This window comes from Octopus sinensis, unplaced genomic scaffold (genome assembly GCF_006345805.1).
Source record: "Octopus sinensis unplaced genomic scaffold, ASM634580v1 Contig03084, whole genome shotgun sequence".
Classification (NCBI taxonomy): Eukaryota; Metazoa; Mollusca; class Cephalopoda; order Octopoda; family Octopodidae; genus Octopus; species Octopus sinensis.
Window position 1 is genome coordinate 17,239 of NW_021826249.1, and position 19,113 is coordinate 36,351.

Sequence of the window (19,113 nt, forward strand, 5' to 3'; positions counted from 1 at the left end):
GATACAGTAATGACCTTATTAGACATATCAATGTTATCCTTATACCTGTATAGACTTGAAATGTACTAACACAATATATTCATAAGATCTATATGATTCATTTTATACAAATACAGAATAGCTAAAATAGAAAAAATGTGAACAATGCAACTGGATATGTGAAAATCAGTCACTTTAAGTGAAAATAATATTTGTTTTTTAGATAGGTTATTTTGAATAAGTTTGAAAGAGTAGGTCAGTGGCGTCAGCTATCTTGTGCTGGTAACAGAGGTAGCACAGTACCTAGGGTATAAAGTTCTGCTACCTAGGTGATATGAATTATTGCTTGTGAGAGTTGTAGGGTAGCTATGGTGCAAAGTTCTTTTATCAAGGGAATATAAATTATAGTCAGTAATAGTTGAGTAGCTAGGGGACAAAATTTCTGCTATCAAATACTGTTTAGTAACAAGATTAGCAAAGAGTTGAAAGAATTTCATGGAACTACTTCAAATCTCAGCAAGGGATAGATATATCTATATCTATATATATATTCATTCCTGATGAGTCTCTCTACTCTGCTCTACTTCCTAATCCCACCTTCCTCCACCTGTGAACACTCACTGCATTCCCGTCCCCACCATCTCTCACCTTATCCAATCCTCTGTACCCTTTCCCTTATACACCTCCCCTCTGTAACTTGAGGGTATGCTTTGATACACCTTCTTTCTCTTTCTCTTTTCCAACTAGTGTAGCTGTGTATCTCCACTACAGCAAAACCTCTGTTTCTATCCCACTATTCATACTCTAATATCACATCACCTGGCAGAAAGCCATCTCTCTCAATACTACTCCCCAATCAGTTGAAGGGTTTTACTTTGCAAGTTACTTGGTGACATTGCTGGTACTGGTGCCACATAGAATGCCACTCTGTAAAGTGGTTGGCATTAGAAAAACCATAGAAACCATGCCAAAGCAGACAGTTGGCACAGTCCTCTGGCTTGCCAGCTACTTTCCAAACTATGCAAGTATGGAAAGCAGATGTTAACTGATGATGATGATGATGATATTATATATCGATCATCATCATTATCATCATTTAACGTCCGCTTTCCATGCTGACAAGACTGAAGGCTGCACCAGACTCCAATCTGATCTAGCAAAGTTTCTACAGCTGCATGCCCTTCCCAAAAGCCAACCACTCCGAGAGTGTAGTGGGTACTTTTTATGTACCCATAAGGGCTAGTCAGGCAGTACTGGTATTGACTACACTTGAATGGTGCTTTTTACGTGCCACCAGCATGGGAGCTAGTCAGGCGGCACTGGCAATGACCACACTCGTGCTTTTTACATGCTATTGGCATGGGACCAGTCAGCCGACACTGGTATCGAACATGCATGAATGGTGCTTATGTGCCACTGACACGGGAGCCAGTCAGGGGCACTGGCAACGATCACACTTGAATGATGCTTTTTACGTGTCACCCGCATGGGACAAGTCAGGCAGCACTGGCATCAAGCATACTCGAATGGTGCTTTTTATGTGCCAATCAGGCGGTACTGTCATCGGAAACGACAACAACTTCACTTGCCTCAACAGGTCTCCGCAAGTGCAGTTTATTGCCCAATGATTGAAGGGTACTCTTAAATGGAATAGTTATGCTGCAGTGGGATAGGCCATGGTTACGGTCTCACTTGGCTTGCTAGGTCTTCTCAAGCACAGCATATCTCCAAAGATCTCAGTCACTTGTCATCACCTCGGTGAGGCCCAATGTTTGAAGGTTGTGCTTCATCACCTCATTAAAGGTCTTCTTGAGTCTACCTTTCCACAGGTTCCCTCTTCTGCAAGGGTGTGACACTTTTTCACACAGCTGTCCTCATCCATACACAACACGTGACCATACCAGCGCAGTCATCACCCTTGCACACCACATCTGATGCTTCTTATGTCCAACTTTTCCCTCAGAGCACTTACACTCTGTTGTATATGCACACTGACATTACACATCCAGCAAAGCATACTAGCTTCATTCCTTGCAAGCTTACGCATAACCTCAGCAGTAATGGCCCATGTTTCACTGCCATGTAGCATGGCTGTCACAAACAGGCGTTATACAGTCTACCTTTTACTCTGAGCGAGAGGTCTTTTGTCACCAGCAGAGGTAGCTCTCTGAACTTTGCCCAGGCTATTCTTATTCGAGCAGTTACACTCTCAGAGGATCCACCCTGGTTACTGACTTGGTCACCTAAGTAATGGAAGCTATCAGCTACTTATATTTTTTCCCCCTGGAATGTGATGGAAGGTGTTTTCTGCACATTTTCAGTGTTTATTGCCTCTGAGCATTTGCCATATATATATATATATATATAAATATATTTATATACATATCGCAGCCTTCATCAAATAAAAGCAGTTTTTATTTCAGTGTATAATAAATTATTTTACATGTCTGCGTTAGTTTGCATGCTACACATTCTATAATACAATTATATATTTACAAATCAATGCAGATGTAGAAGGCTAGCTCTTCAGATCAACAGAACATCTTGGTTACATCAATTTTTCAACTTCACTATATACATACAAGAAAAAAATTATCTTCAATGGAAGTCCAATAATTCATAAAAATGTACTGTGGTATGTAGCCAGGTCCACTAGTGATGCCTTTTTTGTGATTATTGCAGGATTCTATAAATTCATATATTGCACATTAAATATCTATATATATATTTAAAACATATATGAGAAGTATTCAAAATGTATCTGACTATTTTTTCTGGCAAAACTAATGCTGCATGCACAAAATCCTTTGGGTGGGAGGTGATGCTGCCCTTCCTGTGCATGAGTGAAACTGTTTGCACTGGTAAGCTATGTCACTTCCTGGTTGTTATGCCAAGAGTACAGACATGTAGTGTGCACTAGTCAGATTTTCGTTTTTATGCAAGATGCCTGAACACATGAAGTAAAAATATTGCATCAAGTTTTGCCAAAAGCTTAGTGATGGTCACGCTCAAACCATCCAAAAGATTCAACAGGCCTTTGACGATGACGCCATGGGCAAAACTTAGATCAAGGAGTGGCATAACTGCTTCAAACATGGTTATACATCAGTGGAGAGCAAGACATGCTCAGGCAGGCCATCTACAAGCCAATTAAGAAGGTTCAACAAATAGTTATGGAAGACTGTCGTGTAACAATCCAGGAAATTCCTCACGAGGTGGGAATAAGTACAGGATCAGTGTATTCCATTTTAACAGAGGATTTGTGCATGTGGAAAATGTCATCGAAAAAATAAAATCAGATACTTTCTGAATGCACCTAGTAATCCAAGCTTTCCTGGTCAAGAACATTTGTTTGACAGGTTCCCTACTCTCCCGATTTGACACCGTGTGACTTCTGGCTCTTCCTCAAACTGAAAACCATGCTGAAAGGGAAGTGATTTGAGTCACAAGAGGAAATTATGAGAAAAGCAAGGGTGGAGTTCCATAGCATTCCAAAGGTGTTACCAGTAGTGGCAGAACTGATGGGAGAAGTGTGTGAACTCCCAAGGGGAGTATCTGAACGTGATTAAATAAAATTTGTGAAATGTATAAAATTGTTTTGTTTTTTTATGCCCAAAGGTTAGATACTTTTGGAATGCACCTAGTATATATTTTAAATATATTTAAAATATATATAAATGTGAGTGTGTGGTGCGTAATTTAATTTTAAACAGAAGAAAACTACAAGAAATCAAATGTGATAGGTTTAAAGTTACTTAAAAAATATTTAAAGGTTACTTCAAACATCAGGCAATTATTTTTACTGCCTGATATTTTTTTCTGCTACAGTTCATATCTGGATTTATGTTGCTATGGTTATGTCAAAGTATTTTATGATGACGCACAAATTGATCTCAAAATATCTTCTCTATGAATCCAAAACAGTTAGAGAATGTAATATTCATACCTTTAGCAATGGCAACAGGAACTGAAATAAAGTCAGATATCTACAAATGAGGTTTCAAAACAGAGTCCAAGATTTCAGCTGTGTCATAGCATTAGCACATGGTCAGAGAAATCCAATTACTCAACAATGTCTGAGTCTTTTGATAGATGAGTACAAAGACATGTATCTATATGTATGTGTGTATGCATTTGCTCATACAAGTGTCAAAACATTGGCCTTTACTCCTCTGTATGTGTATCAATGTACATGTCTGTGAATGTGTGAGTACAAGTAAATATATGTGTGCCCATGAATGTTACTGCATGTACTGGGCTTTGCAAAAGTTTTGTCACACTCAGTTTTGATTTTTCGAGAGGTTAACATGTGTAGTAGAAAAAGTGCCGTCAAACATACTTAACGTTCTACTTTTACAGCACATGTCATTAAAATGTCTTTTCCATTGTGTGCATGTGTATTGAGATGGAAGTGAAAAGAATCACAATCTCTGTTCTCCTGCATGCAGACCACAAATCTGACATCACCAAGCAGCTCAACATCAGCCAGATGACTGTCTACAGAGTCGCAGAAAGGCTCAAGAATGGAAAAGGCTTCAAAGGTCAATCTCAATTAGGCAGACCTCAAGTTGTCAACTGTTTGGCTGTGAGAAAGGCCTTCACAAGATATCCAAAGCTCAAAATGACTGTGCTCATGAAGAACATCTCAGTGACCAAGGTGTCCAGGGCTATCAAGGAGGAGAGCAGCAAGAGCTTGAGATATGTGGAAAGGACTCTGCTCACCAACCATATGTGAGAAAAACACTGTCATCACCTCAACGACTTGAAGTGTCATGGCAATTGAATTCTCATTTTTCTGATGAAAAAACCTTCATGGTCAATCTGGTTGTCAACAAGCAGAATGACTGTATGGTCAGCTTCAGTCAGGACATCTCCAAGGTCCACTATGTGTCCACAACCAAGCAGCCGGCCTTTGGGATGATGCTTGACATCATAGCTTCATATGGCAAGAAAATGCCACCAGTGTGGTTCACAGCTGGTTACAGGCTCACCGCAGCCAACTACAGGGATATCTTGGACACGAAAGTCCTGCCCTGGGAGAGAAAGATCACAAAGAAGGTAGACTACATCTTTCAGCAGTATGGTGCCCCAGTTCACATGGCCAAGGCCATGCAAGAGTGTTTGGGGTCGAACATGAACCTCAAGTCGAAGGAATTTTGGCTGTTGCAGTCGCCCAGCCTCAGCCCCCATGCAAGGTCTGTTACAGCAACATCGACGAACTGAAGCCTTCTGTCAACAGTGTGTGAGCCAGCATGAAGAAGGACTTCATCCACAATGTGTGCATGGCCTTCAGGTCTCTCCTGGAGCTTGTGTTCACTGCCAAGGGTGGCCACATTGATTGATATTAATATTTAAATGTTAAAACAATAAAAACATGTCTAACTGCATCAAAACTATCATTGTGTCCTTTGCTGAGTGTCATATCAAGTGTAACAGGACTTTCGCAAGGCCTAGTATGTCCATCCTTCATGCATTTGCATGTATGCCTGTGTTTAGATGTGCGCATATTTGGAAGCATAAATGTGTGTACATATTTTGCATGTATGTATGTGTTGTAAATTAACATCATATGTATCTTTATTGAAAAAGTGGCAAGTTGGCAGAATCATTAGCATACTGGCTTAGTGGCATTTTTTCTGATTTTATTTTTGCTTAAAATGCCAACAAGGTTGACTTGCCTTTCATACGTTTGGGGGTTGATAAAATAAGTACCAGTGAAGCATTGGGTCAATGTAATTGACTATACCTTCCCCCAAAATTTCAAGCTTATAATAGAAAGGATTATTATTATTATTATGATTATCATTACATTTCCATCGATTACACAAAATTATTTTCAACACACACACGTGGTGGGCACAGCTAATCAAAAAGTTAATTTCACTAACCACTAAACAGGTAAAAAAAAAATTAGCAGAAGCTAATGCTAACTGATAACCACAAACTTTTATCATATGAAGTTAGTTTGTTTGATTTTTTGGCTCTAAAACCCCTAAAAACAGACCTGGAGAGCTGAAATTTTCATGTTGTAGATTAGACAAAGCTTTCCAAAAAGGTATAGCATGCCAAGATCAGATGATGATCAAAGCATACGCAAATAATTAAAAGAACAAATGAAATTAAACATTAGTTTTTCAGTCAACACACACTTTATTTACTGTACAAAAAGTATTAAATCAATCAAAACGGTATAGTATAGGTATCATGCCAAGATCAGATGACGATCAAGGTGTATTGCTCTGGCTGGGTCTTCTCCATTGCCTTGACATGATGCTCTTCATTAAACATCAGCCTCTCAAAGTTACCATCTGACAGAGTGGCTCTCTTGGTCCTCAAAATATCTTTGCCTATAGAGAATAGGCACTCAACTGCAGCACTGGATGGGATGGCAGTGTTATACTTGGTGAACAGGTCAATCAAGACCTGCTTACCCAAAAAGACAACAGTTAGGACCTTCTTCACCAAGTTCTGTGCCTTAGATTTCAGTGACCTTCGGCTCTTGATCTCCCAGAACTGAGTGATGTTGCTGAAGAAATCCTCTTCCTCATTGCTGGTGGTGCTGCTGCCCTCCTCATTAGTCTCCATTAGGGATGTCTCTACAATGGTCTCTATGGCATTCGTTACTCTGCTAACCTAGCTATTAATATACTGCTCCAGCCTGAACACGAGAAACTTGGAGTGGAAGGCTAGTACTCCAGGTCTTCTAAGAGGAGCCCAAACCTTTATGCGAGCCTGCCATTATTGTGTCTACCAGAAGACTGCACTACAGGAGATGCTTGAACTTGGCCTCCTTCAACTTCATGATGGTAGCTGCTAGAGTTGGCAGAAAGCTTCCAAAATAGGCCTGGTCCTCCCCACTGGATTTTATCCAAGGTTTTCACAACATTAGACATCACCTAGGCATATTCCGTCAGGAATTTAACATCAGAATTGGTGAAGGCCTGCAGCTTCAGCTGTGTCATCACCCTGTGGACAGCTGCCCTATTCCTCTCCAGCAGGTTGTTGAGGACAATAACAGAGTCATAGGTAGAGTTCCATCTGGTACCATTGGAGACCACCAGCCTCCTCTTTAACACATCTAGAATGCTGTCTGCTGCCACCATGCTGCAGCTCTGCAGATTACACAGCTGCTGTACCTTGGACATGGCCTTCCTGTAGGCTGACTTGAACATAGTGCTGTCAAGAGCCTTGTTGGCATCGATATTGGCTACCAAGTTGAAGGTATGGGATACGCACTTTATGTGCACTGGCAGGTTGAGGACCAGGCCGCTGGACTCGTCAAGGCTGGCATCAACAGAGATGTACTCAACTTCATCTACATCCCCAGCCTCAGGATCCATGTCCAAATCCACATCCTTGGCACCCTCCACATCCGGATTGGCAGCAGCCTCAAGAATGTCTGGCAAGAGTTCAACTTCTGTACCAAACTGCATGAATACCTCAACAAAGTTTTTGCCATTATCCATCATAGTCCTTGTCACCTTGTTTTGCAGAGGGAACTTGTAATGGGTGTCTACCATGGCCTGAGTGAGAACATCAAAGATGTGATGTCCTCTGAGCCAAGAGCAGGCCAGGATGGCGTGTTGTCTCGTGTGGGTCTCTAGGTAGGGCCTGCCTCATGCCATCATCTCTAGGTAGGACCTTTTGTGAGTCAACCAACAGTCCGTGGTGGTTGCCTCCCAGGGAACATCATTGAGCAATCTGTAATTAAATTGTAATGAGACATAAGTTGTAAAGTTAAAAACTTAAAATCATACACACAGACATACACACTCACACATACATACACAGACACACACACTCGCATGCACGCGCACACACATGCACATACACACACTTCCACACATACACACGTACATACATACACACTCATACACATACACACACATACTTACATACATTCAATCGGACACACTGACACCCAGACATACACACAGACACACTCACACATCCACACACACACACTCGCAGGCCTACTTACACACATACTTACACACACACTCGCAGACATACACACAGACACACTCACACATCCACACACACATACTTACACACACACATACTTACACACACACTCGCAGGACATCACATCTTTGATGTTCTCACTCAGGCCATGGTAGACACCCATTACAAGTTCCCTCTGCAAAACAAGGTGACAAGGACTTCCACACATACACACGTACATACATACACACTCATACACATACACACACATACTTACATACATTCAATCGGACACACTGACACCCAGACATACACACACACTCACACATCCACACACACATACTTACACACACACATGCATGTGCGCGTTCGCGCACGCGCATGCACCACGCCCGTGGGTTCCAACTAGATCTCTTGTTCGTATCTGGGGCCGGCGTGTTTCTTGGGTTTCTCTTACGCCTGTCACCGCGGGAGCACTTTTCCATCTTTCCCTCAGTTGCAGTTTGTTTCCTTAATACCCCCACCTTTGTACACACACATACATACACCCACTCCCACACACACATTTGCATATATATATACATTACACTTCAAATTTACTTGCCATACATACAACTACGCACACTGGACACACACACACTACAACTCAACATACATACGCCCCCACCCATTCCCTCCTTCCTCCTTTTACCACTGACCACTGACCTGCGACTGCTATGTCAACTACCTTTCGCCCTACGTACACACACTTACATAGACGCACGCACTAACATATACATATTTTTTTATCTCGCCTTACACACACATACACATTATTCTTCCCATTCATCGAGTTGTTACCAACCTTCCTTTTTCCGCTATTTTGTCTTTAAAAACCAGCCCCTGTTAGCCAAAACTTCTGGCCTTTCAGCATGTTTACTTCGTAAAAACCAGTCGCGTTTTTTTCCCTCCGTTCGCCCACCTCGGGATCTTTCTTTCTTCCTTCTCTTATGTTTCCGACGAAGAGCTCTGCTCGAAACGTCATACCCTCCTTCTTCCCTTTTTCCTGAGCGCCTAATAATAATACTTTAATTGTTCCACGTGTTGTTGTTTTTTCTGTTTTCCCGTTTGGATTAACCTTATATATATATATATATATATATATATAATAATCAAGGTGGCTAGCAGCAATTTAAAACCAAAAAGGAAATAATTCATCGTCACTAAGAGTGTCAAGGGGTGCAGTGAGCACCAGCATTGCTAGAAATATGAGCCGTAGACTCCTTAGTCACAAAAGCACATGGTTTCTTTGTATTGACAGGGGAGAAAACCCTCCCCGCTGTGAGCGACATGCATTAGATTAGCATGCTAATTTCATATACGAAATTAATACTCACCAGTAATGCTCAATTCATCACAGCTTGTAGAAGTCAACTCACCCTGTCAATATTATGAAAAATGCCACTGGAATCAGTGACTGATTTCACAAAATGGCAATGTGAAAATTATAAAATAATCAAGGTGGTTAGCAGCAATTTAAAACCAACAAGATAATTCACTATTACTGTATATAAACTGATACAGAGCATGATCAAGGCCTACTAAAAAAAAAATGACTAGCCTCTTATCCACATGCCCATGTAAGCTGCAATGACTTTTGTGAGTACATGGTTTGTGCAATATTTTGCAGGTGGGAAGTAGGCAGGACATTTGACCACAGTATCTTATAACCATATTTTGTTTATAGAAATCACACAGATTATAGTTTAATGTTTGTTACTAGGCTGTTCTAAATTCATAGAAATATTGATTATAACTTAAAGCCTTTTGAAAATAGTGACACTACCTTGACAGGTGATGTGTTGGGGGGGGGGGGGATAACCCAGATGAGAGATGAAATGATGGTCAGAATTTGACAAGTGCAGAACTTAAGGTTCGCTTATTCTTTATTTCATTAAAGACTGCTGTTTTGGCTGTGCAGGCTTAATCATGAGTGGAATATATATGTATATATCTATATCTATATATATATATATATATATATATATATATATATATTTAATGATACTTATAACAATTAGCTGTTATATATTTTATTACATTTATTAAGAAAATAATTATTTAATAAATAATTAAATAAAATCAAGAAAATATGAAGTACTCCATAATAATAATTTTGTATAATTTTAATTTATATCTTGTAAGATACTCCTCCAGCTGCTGCAGGACATCGACATCTTGCTGGGGTTCAGCATCTTAATAAGGCTGACCAAGGTGAGGGACTCCACTACATGCAGTGGTAGCATGTTGTCGACAAATAAGTCTACAATCCTTCTATCCACCATAGGCTAACAGATGCCAGTACCAGCAGTTTGGACAAACACCTTGCCAATGCCGGGCTGGCATGCTTTCTTTGTACATGACTGTGACTAGTAGCATTGCTACCAGAAAATTGTCTGTGTTCCTCATGGGAAGAGCCAGCATTGATCCTCTCCTCAAACTAGATGGCATGTGCAGGGTGTTGCCTCAACATGCGACTTCAAGTTGCAGAGGCTTGCCACTTGTCCCTTAATGGCTGTCTCCTTGGGCTGGCACATGACGCACCAGAAGTACAGGATTTTGGTGTTCATCTTATTCCTTGACGTAAGGACAAAGTAGTCCTCTATGTGGGGCTATGGGTTCTGAGATTCCTGGCTCTCAAACTGAGCGACTTTTGCCTAACCCACAGCCATTGCAGACTCTTCAACAGGCCTTTGATCCTCAGGCCAAACAACAATGTCTTCACCTTCCATAATGATAAGCAATAACTTGATAAGCCGATAATGTACACTGCTGTCGCTGACACTGTAATGTGACAATGTTGTAAGTGAACACAACTCAAAACTGCAGGATAACACAATGCTGGTCAGCTAGCTGCTGCTGTGTCTACCAATCATGTCTTGTCAGATATACATATAGTCAGCCAAAAGCGTATCTGACAGACTCTTCGAGACATGCCCACAACAGACAGGAACAAACATATGAATTTTGTTAGTGGACTTAAAGTTAGCGGAACTAAATTTAGCAGAAGCTAATTGGTCTGCCAACAGTTTCCAATGTTAGTGAAGACACTAATCTGCTAAATGAAAAGTTAGCTTCGCTAATTAGCTGTTAGCGGATTAGTAAAACTGTGCTCACCACTGTCTGTGTGTATGTGTATATATATATATATATATATATATATATATATATATATGCGTATGAATATACACACATAGATATGTATGAATATACACACACACACACACACACACATACGCATATATATATGTTTATGTTTTGTAAGATATCTTGATGTCAAATTGTGTGTTGAAACAGATATGGTCATATTTTTTCCCAATTAACAACATGCTCTCTATACTTGATCTTCACTTCAGCTTTATTATTACTCTTATTTTAGTGCCTGAAATCTTTCATCACACATCCTGTGACCTGAAGAATTCATAGGATGTGTGACAAAAGATTTCAGACAAAGTACACTAAAATAAGAATAATAATAAAGCTGAAGTGAAGAACAAGTGTATGGTGTGTGTGGTTAATTGGCAAAAAGGAAAAAAAAAGACCATCTCCCAGTATAACAATATATATATATAGATGTTTATGAATTTGTATTGCAAGATACCCGATGTGAAACTGTGTGTTGAAACAGATATTGTTATATTTTGGGAGGGCTATGTTTTTGTTTTTTACCAAATAAACACACACACTATATATTTCTTATCGTTCTTATTTTATCTTATGTTCACTGTCTGGAAATCTTTTGTCACACATCTGTGACCTCTTCTGTAAGTATATCTGCTGCTACAGCTCTTGACCTTTACGTTTGATATTGTTCTTGTATCCCTCTGTGTCTGTGTTTGCTCACACTGCTGCCATCATGGTTGATGTTGTGGCTGTTAGTGATGTTACTGTATGTGTGTATGGGTTTACATACTATGTTGTTTGTACCTGTAAGGTAATATTTCCCTTTGACCAGACATGTTTTCATTGAATATTGGAAATAAATGGCACTGCTTTTATGACAATGACACACATTTACAATTATCATACAATGTGAAGAAAAGGAGACACAAATATACACATGCTTTAACACACATGATGGGCTTCTTTCAGTACACTTAGAAGGCTTGGTTGGCCTGGAGTTATAGTAGAAAACACTTGCCTAAGGTGTCATACAGGGGGCCCGATCCTGGGAAGTTACATCTCACGAAATATCAATATAGCTCTTATTTTTATCAAGGTCAAAAATGGATAACCAGAAGTTACATTTTTGATACTTAACGCCTTTCCGCTTCAAAAAAGGTGAAAAGGACAGAGTATATGTGAAGTGTAGGGTAATGTAGGTGACTTGATGGTTCAGAGAGTGTATGCAAAATTCAAATGCAGGGATTTCAGCTTAGAAGATTCATATTGCTTTGGAAGCTCTTCAGAGTTGGACAACAATCTTTTGAGGGTAAACATTGAAGCCAACATAAAATGCTCAACTAGGGAGCTTGTAGAAATGTTGGAACACTTAGTGATATTTGGATATCTTTCCAAATGATGTATGGGTCCCTCATAATCTGGCAGAGGAAAATTGCACAGACGGCATTCCATCAGTACATGCACTTAAAACACAATGAAACTAAAACTTTGAATCAATTGGTGACTGCAGGTGAAAAATGGATGGTCTATGATGACTTAGGGCAGAAACAATCCTGGGGTTTGCATGAGAATCCACCAAAACAACTACCAAATTTTAACAATCATGGAAAAAAAGTTAAGCGTTGTGTCCACCAAGGTTCAGTCCCCAGCTCCCTCCTATTTATCTTAGTCCTCCAGGCAATAACGGAGGAATTCAAGACAGGATGCCCCTGGGAGCTCCTATATGCTGATGACCTTGCTCTAATTGCTGAGTCACTATCAGAACTAGAGGCAAAGTTTCAAGTATGGAGACAAGGATTAGAATTGAAGGGCCTTAGAATCAACCTAGCTAAAACCAAAGTCCTAATATGTAGGAAAGCAGGCAAACCACAAATCCCTTCAGGTAGATGGCCCTGCTCAATCTGTAGTAGAGGCGTAGGTAGAAACTCTATAAGATGTACCCTGTATAAGCTATGGACACATAAGAGGTGCAGTAATACCAAAGGGAGGCTAACTGGGAAGAAAGTTTTTGTATTTGGCAGATGCTTGGGAGCAATAAACACTGAAAATGCGCAGAGACCAACTTCCGCCTCATTCCAGGGAGACAAACTAGAAGTAGTTGATAGCTTCCGTTACCTAGGGGACCAAGTCAGTAGCGGAGGTGGGTGTGCTGAAAGTGTAGCTGCTAGAATAAGAATAGCTTGGGCAAAGTTCAGAGAGCTCTTACCTCTGCTGGCAACAAAGGGCCTCTCGCTCAGAGTAAAAGGTAGACTGTATGACGCTTGTGTACAAACAGCCATGCTACATGGGCTGTGACTGCTGAGGACATGCGTAAGCTCGCAAGGAATGAAGCCAGTATGATCCGATGGATGTGTAATGTCAGTGTGCATACTCAACAGAGTGTAAGTACCTTGAGAGAAAAGTTGGACCTAAGAAGCATCAGATGTGGTGTGCAAGAGAGACGATTGTGCTGGTATGGTCATGTGGCAAGAATGGACGAGGACAGCTGTGTGAAAAAGTGCCACACTCTAGCAGTTGAGGGAACCTGTGGAAGAGGTAAACCAAGGAAGACCTGGGATGAAGTGGTGAAGCATGACCTTCGAACTTTAGGCCTCACCAAGGAAATAACTAGTGACAGAGACCTTTAGAAATATGCTGTGCGTGAGAAGACCCAGCAAGCCAAATGAAACCATAATCTCATGGCCTATGCCAGGGGCGTAACCAGCCCACTTGTGCGTAACCTCTTCCTTCTATGGTCACTAAAACTCTGCTTGCGAAGACCTGTTGAGGCAAGTGAAATCAAATCAATCGAAAGCAAAATCAAAATCAAATCCAATGACTGGCGTCCGTGCTGGCAGGGTGCAAAGAGCACCATACGAGCGTGATCATTCACAGAGCGGCTAACCGGCTTCCGTGCCAGTGGCACTTAAAGGGCACCATTCAAACGTGATCGTTATCAGCATCGCCTTACTGGCACTTGTGCCCGTGCTAGTAGGGTGCCAAGAGCACCATCCGAGTGTGATCGTTGCCAGAGCAGCCAACTGGCTTCCATGCCAGTGGCACGTAAAAAGGCACCATTCGAGCGTGATCATTACCAAAGTCGCCTTACTGGCCCCCGTGCCAGTGGCATGTAAAAAGCACTCACTACACTCTCAGAGTGGTTGGCGTTAGGAAGGGCATCCGGCTGTAGAAACTCTGCCAAATCAAGACTGGAGTCTGGTGCAACCATCTGGTTCGCCAGCCCTCAGTCAAAATCGTCCTACCTATGCTAGCATGGAAAGCGGATGTTAAACGATGATGATGATGATAATCAGCATCATCATCGTTTAACATCTGTTTTCCATGCTGGCACGGGTTGGACAGTTTGACAGGAAGTGACCAGATTCCAGTCTGACTTGGCATGGTTTCTACAGCTGGATGCCCTTCCTAACACCAACCACTTTACAGACTGTGATTTCATTCCTAATGCTAACTACTCCACTTTACATTTGTCTCCACCTCAACTTTGTTTCCTCACCCCATCCAGAAAAATAGATATTTTTCAAATGAAATTTCCTACAAATACGCTTCAGACGATGAAGATTCGATTATATCGGAAATTGTTGGGAAAAATGTTTTCTGTGAGTGGGAAGAGGGGTTTCGAGAAATTCACATGAGTCGGCTTTCTATCCTTATAGATTTCAGAATTTGATATGAAAAAAAAAAAAAAGAATGATGGGCTCGCACACATACTAACAACACATCACATATATTTTCAAAATGAAACTTGAAATTTCGAAAGAAAATCTTAAGTATATCAGTATGTATGTGTACGTACTCAGCAATTTTCTTTTCACATCAAATATCGATATAATCGAAATTTACACACTCTAAAACGTATTTGTAGAGCATTTAATCCAAAAATACACATATTTTCCGAAAGTTATGAAAAAACAAAGCCGACTCGAGAGAATTTTCTGAAACTTCTCTCCCCACCCACAGAAAAGTTTTTCTCATCAAAGTAAGATTTAATTGGGATCTACACCATATGAAGTATATTTGTAGAAAATTTCATTTAAAGATCTCAGTTTTACTGGAAGTTATGAGAACTTATACAATATGACTGGAATTTCAGAATTCTATTTCTTTTTTCTTTCCATTGTGATAACTTCTAACTGTATTGTATAATATAACTCTCTTAAAATACGAAAACAAACCTTTGTCTGCATTGAACTTCACCAAATTGTATTGCTTTAAAAATGCTATTTCTTCCACAAAAATTTCTAATATTACTTTCATTTTAGTTCGTTCTGTCAAGAGCAATATTTCTGTCATAAATATTGCTCTTGACAGAACGAACTAAAGCTTTTCGACTGAAGTTTGCATTTATTGAATTATTTCGTTAGAAAGATTCGTCTCTTTGCTTCTGTATTCCTGTATCATTCGATTTATTTTAACTGACAATATCTAAACAGACTAAGATGTGACACGCAAGCTTCCTTATATTCTTCACATCTACACTATCGTTTCACGGTCCTCAAACGGGTGTGAAACAGTCTTATCCCAGCTGTTAGAAACCATCGTTATTAGCTTAATTCACATATTAATACACATAAAAGACCCGGCTCACTAGCGTATATCGAGCAGTTTAAACTATTTATCCACACTACGGCACAAACAATTTGGTCGATGAAATGATTATCTATCTATCTATATATATATATATATATATATATATATATATATATATATATATATATATATATATATATATATATACACACACAAATATCGGGCCGACCAAACCTTTGTGACTGGATTTGGGGACGGAACGTGAAAGAAGTCTGTCGCATATATAATATATATAATATATATATAATATATATATGTGCGTGTGTGTGTGTATTTGTCTCCCCACCATCGCTTGACAACCGATATTGGTGTGTTTACGTCGCCGTAACTTAGCGGTGTCGGCAAAAGAGACCGATAGAATAAATACGAGGCTTACAAAGAATAAGTCCTGCGGTCGAATTGTTCGACTAAAGGTGGTGCTCCAGTATGGCCACAGTCAAATGATTGAAACAAGTAAAAGAATAAATATCGTTTGTAGAAATGCATAAATCCGGAGAAGCACAGTGTAAGATGTAGACCAGTTAATATTATAGTGGGATGGGCCCGTTTATGGGGTTACCCTATGTTAGAAGTCAAATCGTCCCATATTTATGGCAGACCCCTAGTAACACCATAAACCAGCCTACCCCATTATTGTATATATATACATATATATATATATATATATAATATATATATGTATATATATATGTATATATATATATATATATATATATATATATGTATATATATATATATGTATATGTATATATATGTATATATATATATATAGTATATATATATATATATGTATATATATATATATATATATATGAGAGAGAGATGGGGGGAGGGAGGAAACATCAGTAATATTGCCCAGCAGTAAACATCATGAAATGTTTCCGGCTTAGTTGTCCGATATCGATTTCAAAACAAAGTTAAACTGGTTTATTACGAAATCTTTTTCGATGAAGTATGATTCTTTCAAACTTCTTGTTCATTTGTCTAGTCAAATATGAAAAATGCTTTAATTAACAACTTACTAGAATCCTGTTGTTAACCGTGTTTAATAATCAAGTGAAAACTGTAATAGATCGTTTGTTATACAGACATAAAATAAATAATAGGATAAAATGGGGTTCTTGTTTATACGGACAGATTTGGGGGGAATTTAAGTACTTAAACACGCGTTTTTGATTTAATGACGAACATTCTGTAATTTTCTGTATAAATCTGGAGGCGAAGTACGAAAGAGGTCAGAAAGTGGAACTGTTGATGACAAATCAATCGACATAAATCAAAGCATTCCTATAAGAACACAATGGAGAATGCGCTTCTTGAAAGTAAGTTAAGTAATTTATAATGAATAGATTAGACAAACCTTGTCGGCAGAAGGAGTTTAGTCTGATACTGATACACCTCATCGTTCCAGTCGCATTGAACATGCTTACAGTTGAGAGTTACTTCTGAAATCGACCTTTGGTCCACTGTCCCGCACTGAATTCAATGACACGCCTTGAGAACATATACAAACAAATATAATTAAGAAGAAGAATTTTTAATTCATTAAATCTATAAAAAATATTTAACATTTATATTTTATTAAAAATTATTAATTACTAAAATAGTAATTTTTGCTTTTATAAATTTTATTGTTGAGAACAACATTTAACTCCGTAAAGCTTCAACGACGCGAGTCATTTATAAAGTCCACGAAATTTGTTGGTGGTGATTCGTCTTCGAACTTATTTGAAGGTGATCACTAGCTATGGCCATGGCTCTCTGGGCTGCCAGAAATGTATCCCTTTTATCGGGAGCAAAAGCACTTGGTAAGTTTCGTTTTTAATCTGTGATATTCATATTTTGTATTTTTTTTTAAGATTTTTGTTTTTTTTAATCCACCCCAACATTGACAAACTGACAACACTGACATACATTACAACAGTTTTCGAAGATAATCATAAATATTTGATTAACAATAATTTATTTCATATGCCACTGTCTCACCTTCTTTTCTTTACATAATACCTCTATATGAAGCATCTGTTAAACTAAGGGTATCTATAAACAAATCTCCTGCGGGTTAGTGGTACTTTAACGGTGACAAAACCTCCCAGTCCTATTTGTTGACCTGAAATGCAGTGATCGCGTGAAACATAACTAATAGCTTGTATTTTGAAATATTTTATTTTCCTTAATTATATTGAGATGCTGTACCCTTAGTCATTTTAGAACCTCTTAACTCCAGGAATCAGATTAAGCATGTGGATGGAAGAAGTGCAGTTCTATGTTTACAGAGAACTCTTAAAGATTTGGCAAACATTACAGAATGGGTGTTGTTATTTTGCTCAAAGCCAACATTGTTGGAACATATATGATTATAAGTATTTAACGTATAACCATTCGAAAGGTCGCCATCATATATTTACTTAATAAATAATGCACACTGAATTACATTATCGAATGTATCCTTTTTTTAAAAAAATTCTTTTGGGAAGTGATTTGAAAGAAATTTGACTGCTATTTCTAACGGGTCGAGCGAGAACGCCATCGTTAAGAGGCATGCAATGCCGTTCGAAGAAAGAAAGACAGAAATTGACAATACAGGATCTAGTGAGAAAACTGGTTCATTAAGGGTGGGTATATTGAGTGCTTCAGTAAAAAAAAATAATTAAAAAACGCCCTATATAAATACGTATAGGTTTTAAACTTTGGCACAAAGCCGGCAACTTCGGGATAGGGGTTAAGTTGATTACATCCATCCAGTATTCAACTGGCACTTATTTCGACGACCACGAAAGATAAAGTATGAAAGATAAAGCCGACCTCGGCTGTATTTGTACTCAAAAGGTAAAGCCGGAGGAAATGCCGCTAAGGATTTTGTCCGGCTCAGTAACGATTCTGCCAGCTGGTCGCCTTACCTTATAAATATATATTGGTTTCAAATTTCGCTCAACATCAGCAATATCGGGGGAGCAATAAGTCGATTATATCGGCCCCAATGTACAACTTCTACTTATTTGGCTGATTTTCAGATGAGGACGCCCACATTTCTCCATTTTGAGGGTGAATTTTCCAATTTTTTTTTCTCATCACAGCCTTTCAAATAACAAGGGACATCTTTTTATGAAAAAACATTTTTTCCATCTCCCCCGCTTCGCTACTCCATTCCTTGCTTTTTCACTCTAACAAGTATTGAGGTTTTCAATTTCTTTCTCCCAATAACCCCTTTTATGCTATTCAAAGTATAATACATGGTCAAAAAGGTTCACAGACAGTCTGCTGGAGACGTACACATGCATATACCAGTATGTATATATATATATATAATATATATATATATATGTATGTATGTATATATGTATATATATATGTATGTATGTATATATGTATGTATGTATATATGTATGTATGTATATATGTATGTATGTATATATGTATGTATGTATATATGTATGT

The 19,113-nt window shown here is 38.9% G+C and overlaps 2 protein-coding genes across 4 annotated transcripts in view; both read right to left on the reverse strand.

Moving 5' to 3' along the window:
* LOC115227426 (trifunctional enzyme subunit alpha, mitochondrial) overlaps nt 1–17,185 on the reverse strand; it is a 29,472-nt gene extending 12,287 nt beyond the window's left edge. For 2 of the 3 annotated variants that reach the window (XM_036498622.1, XM_029798260.2), the window contains exon 1: nt 17,036–17,169. In XM_036498622.1, the coding sequence (XP_036354515.1) occupies nt 17,036–17,099 (64 nt within the window). In that variant the 5' untranslated portion in view covers nt 17,100–17,169. Of the gene's footprint in view, nt 1–17,035 lie in introns of all 3 variants that reach the window. The other variant, XM_036498621.1, reaches the window with a different exon arrangement.
* Nucleotides 6,125–9,381, reverse strand: LOC118760985. The gene is made up of 2 exons (XM_036498620.1): nt 9,300–9,381; nt 6,125–7,680 (listed from the first exon to the last, which is right to left on the reverse strand). Exon 2 carries the CDS (start codon nt 7,497–7,499, stop codon nt 6,876–6,878), a length of 624 nt encoding a protein of 207 aa, XP_036354513.1. The 5' UTR covers nt 7,500–7,680; nt 9,300–9,381; the 3' UTR covers nt 6,125–6,875.
* Nucleotides 17,186–19,113: the final 1,928 nt, after the last annotated feature.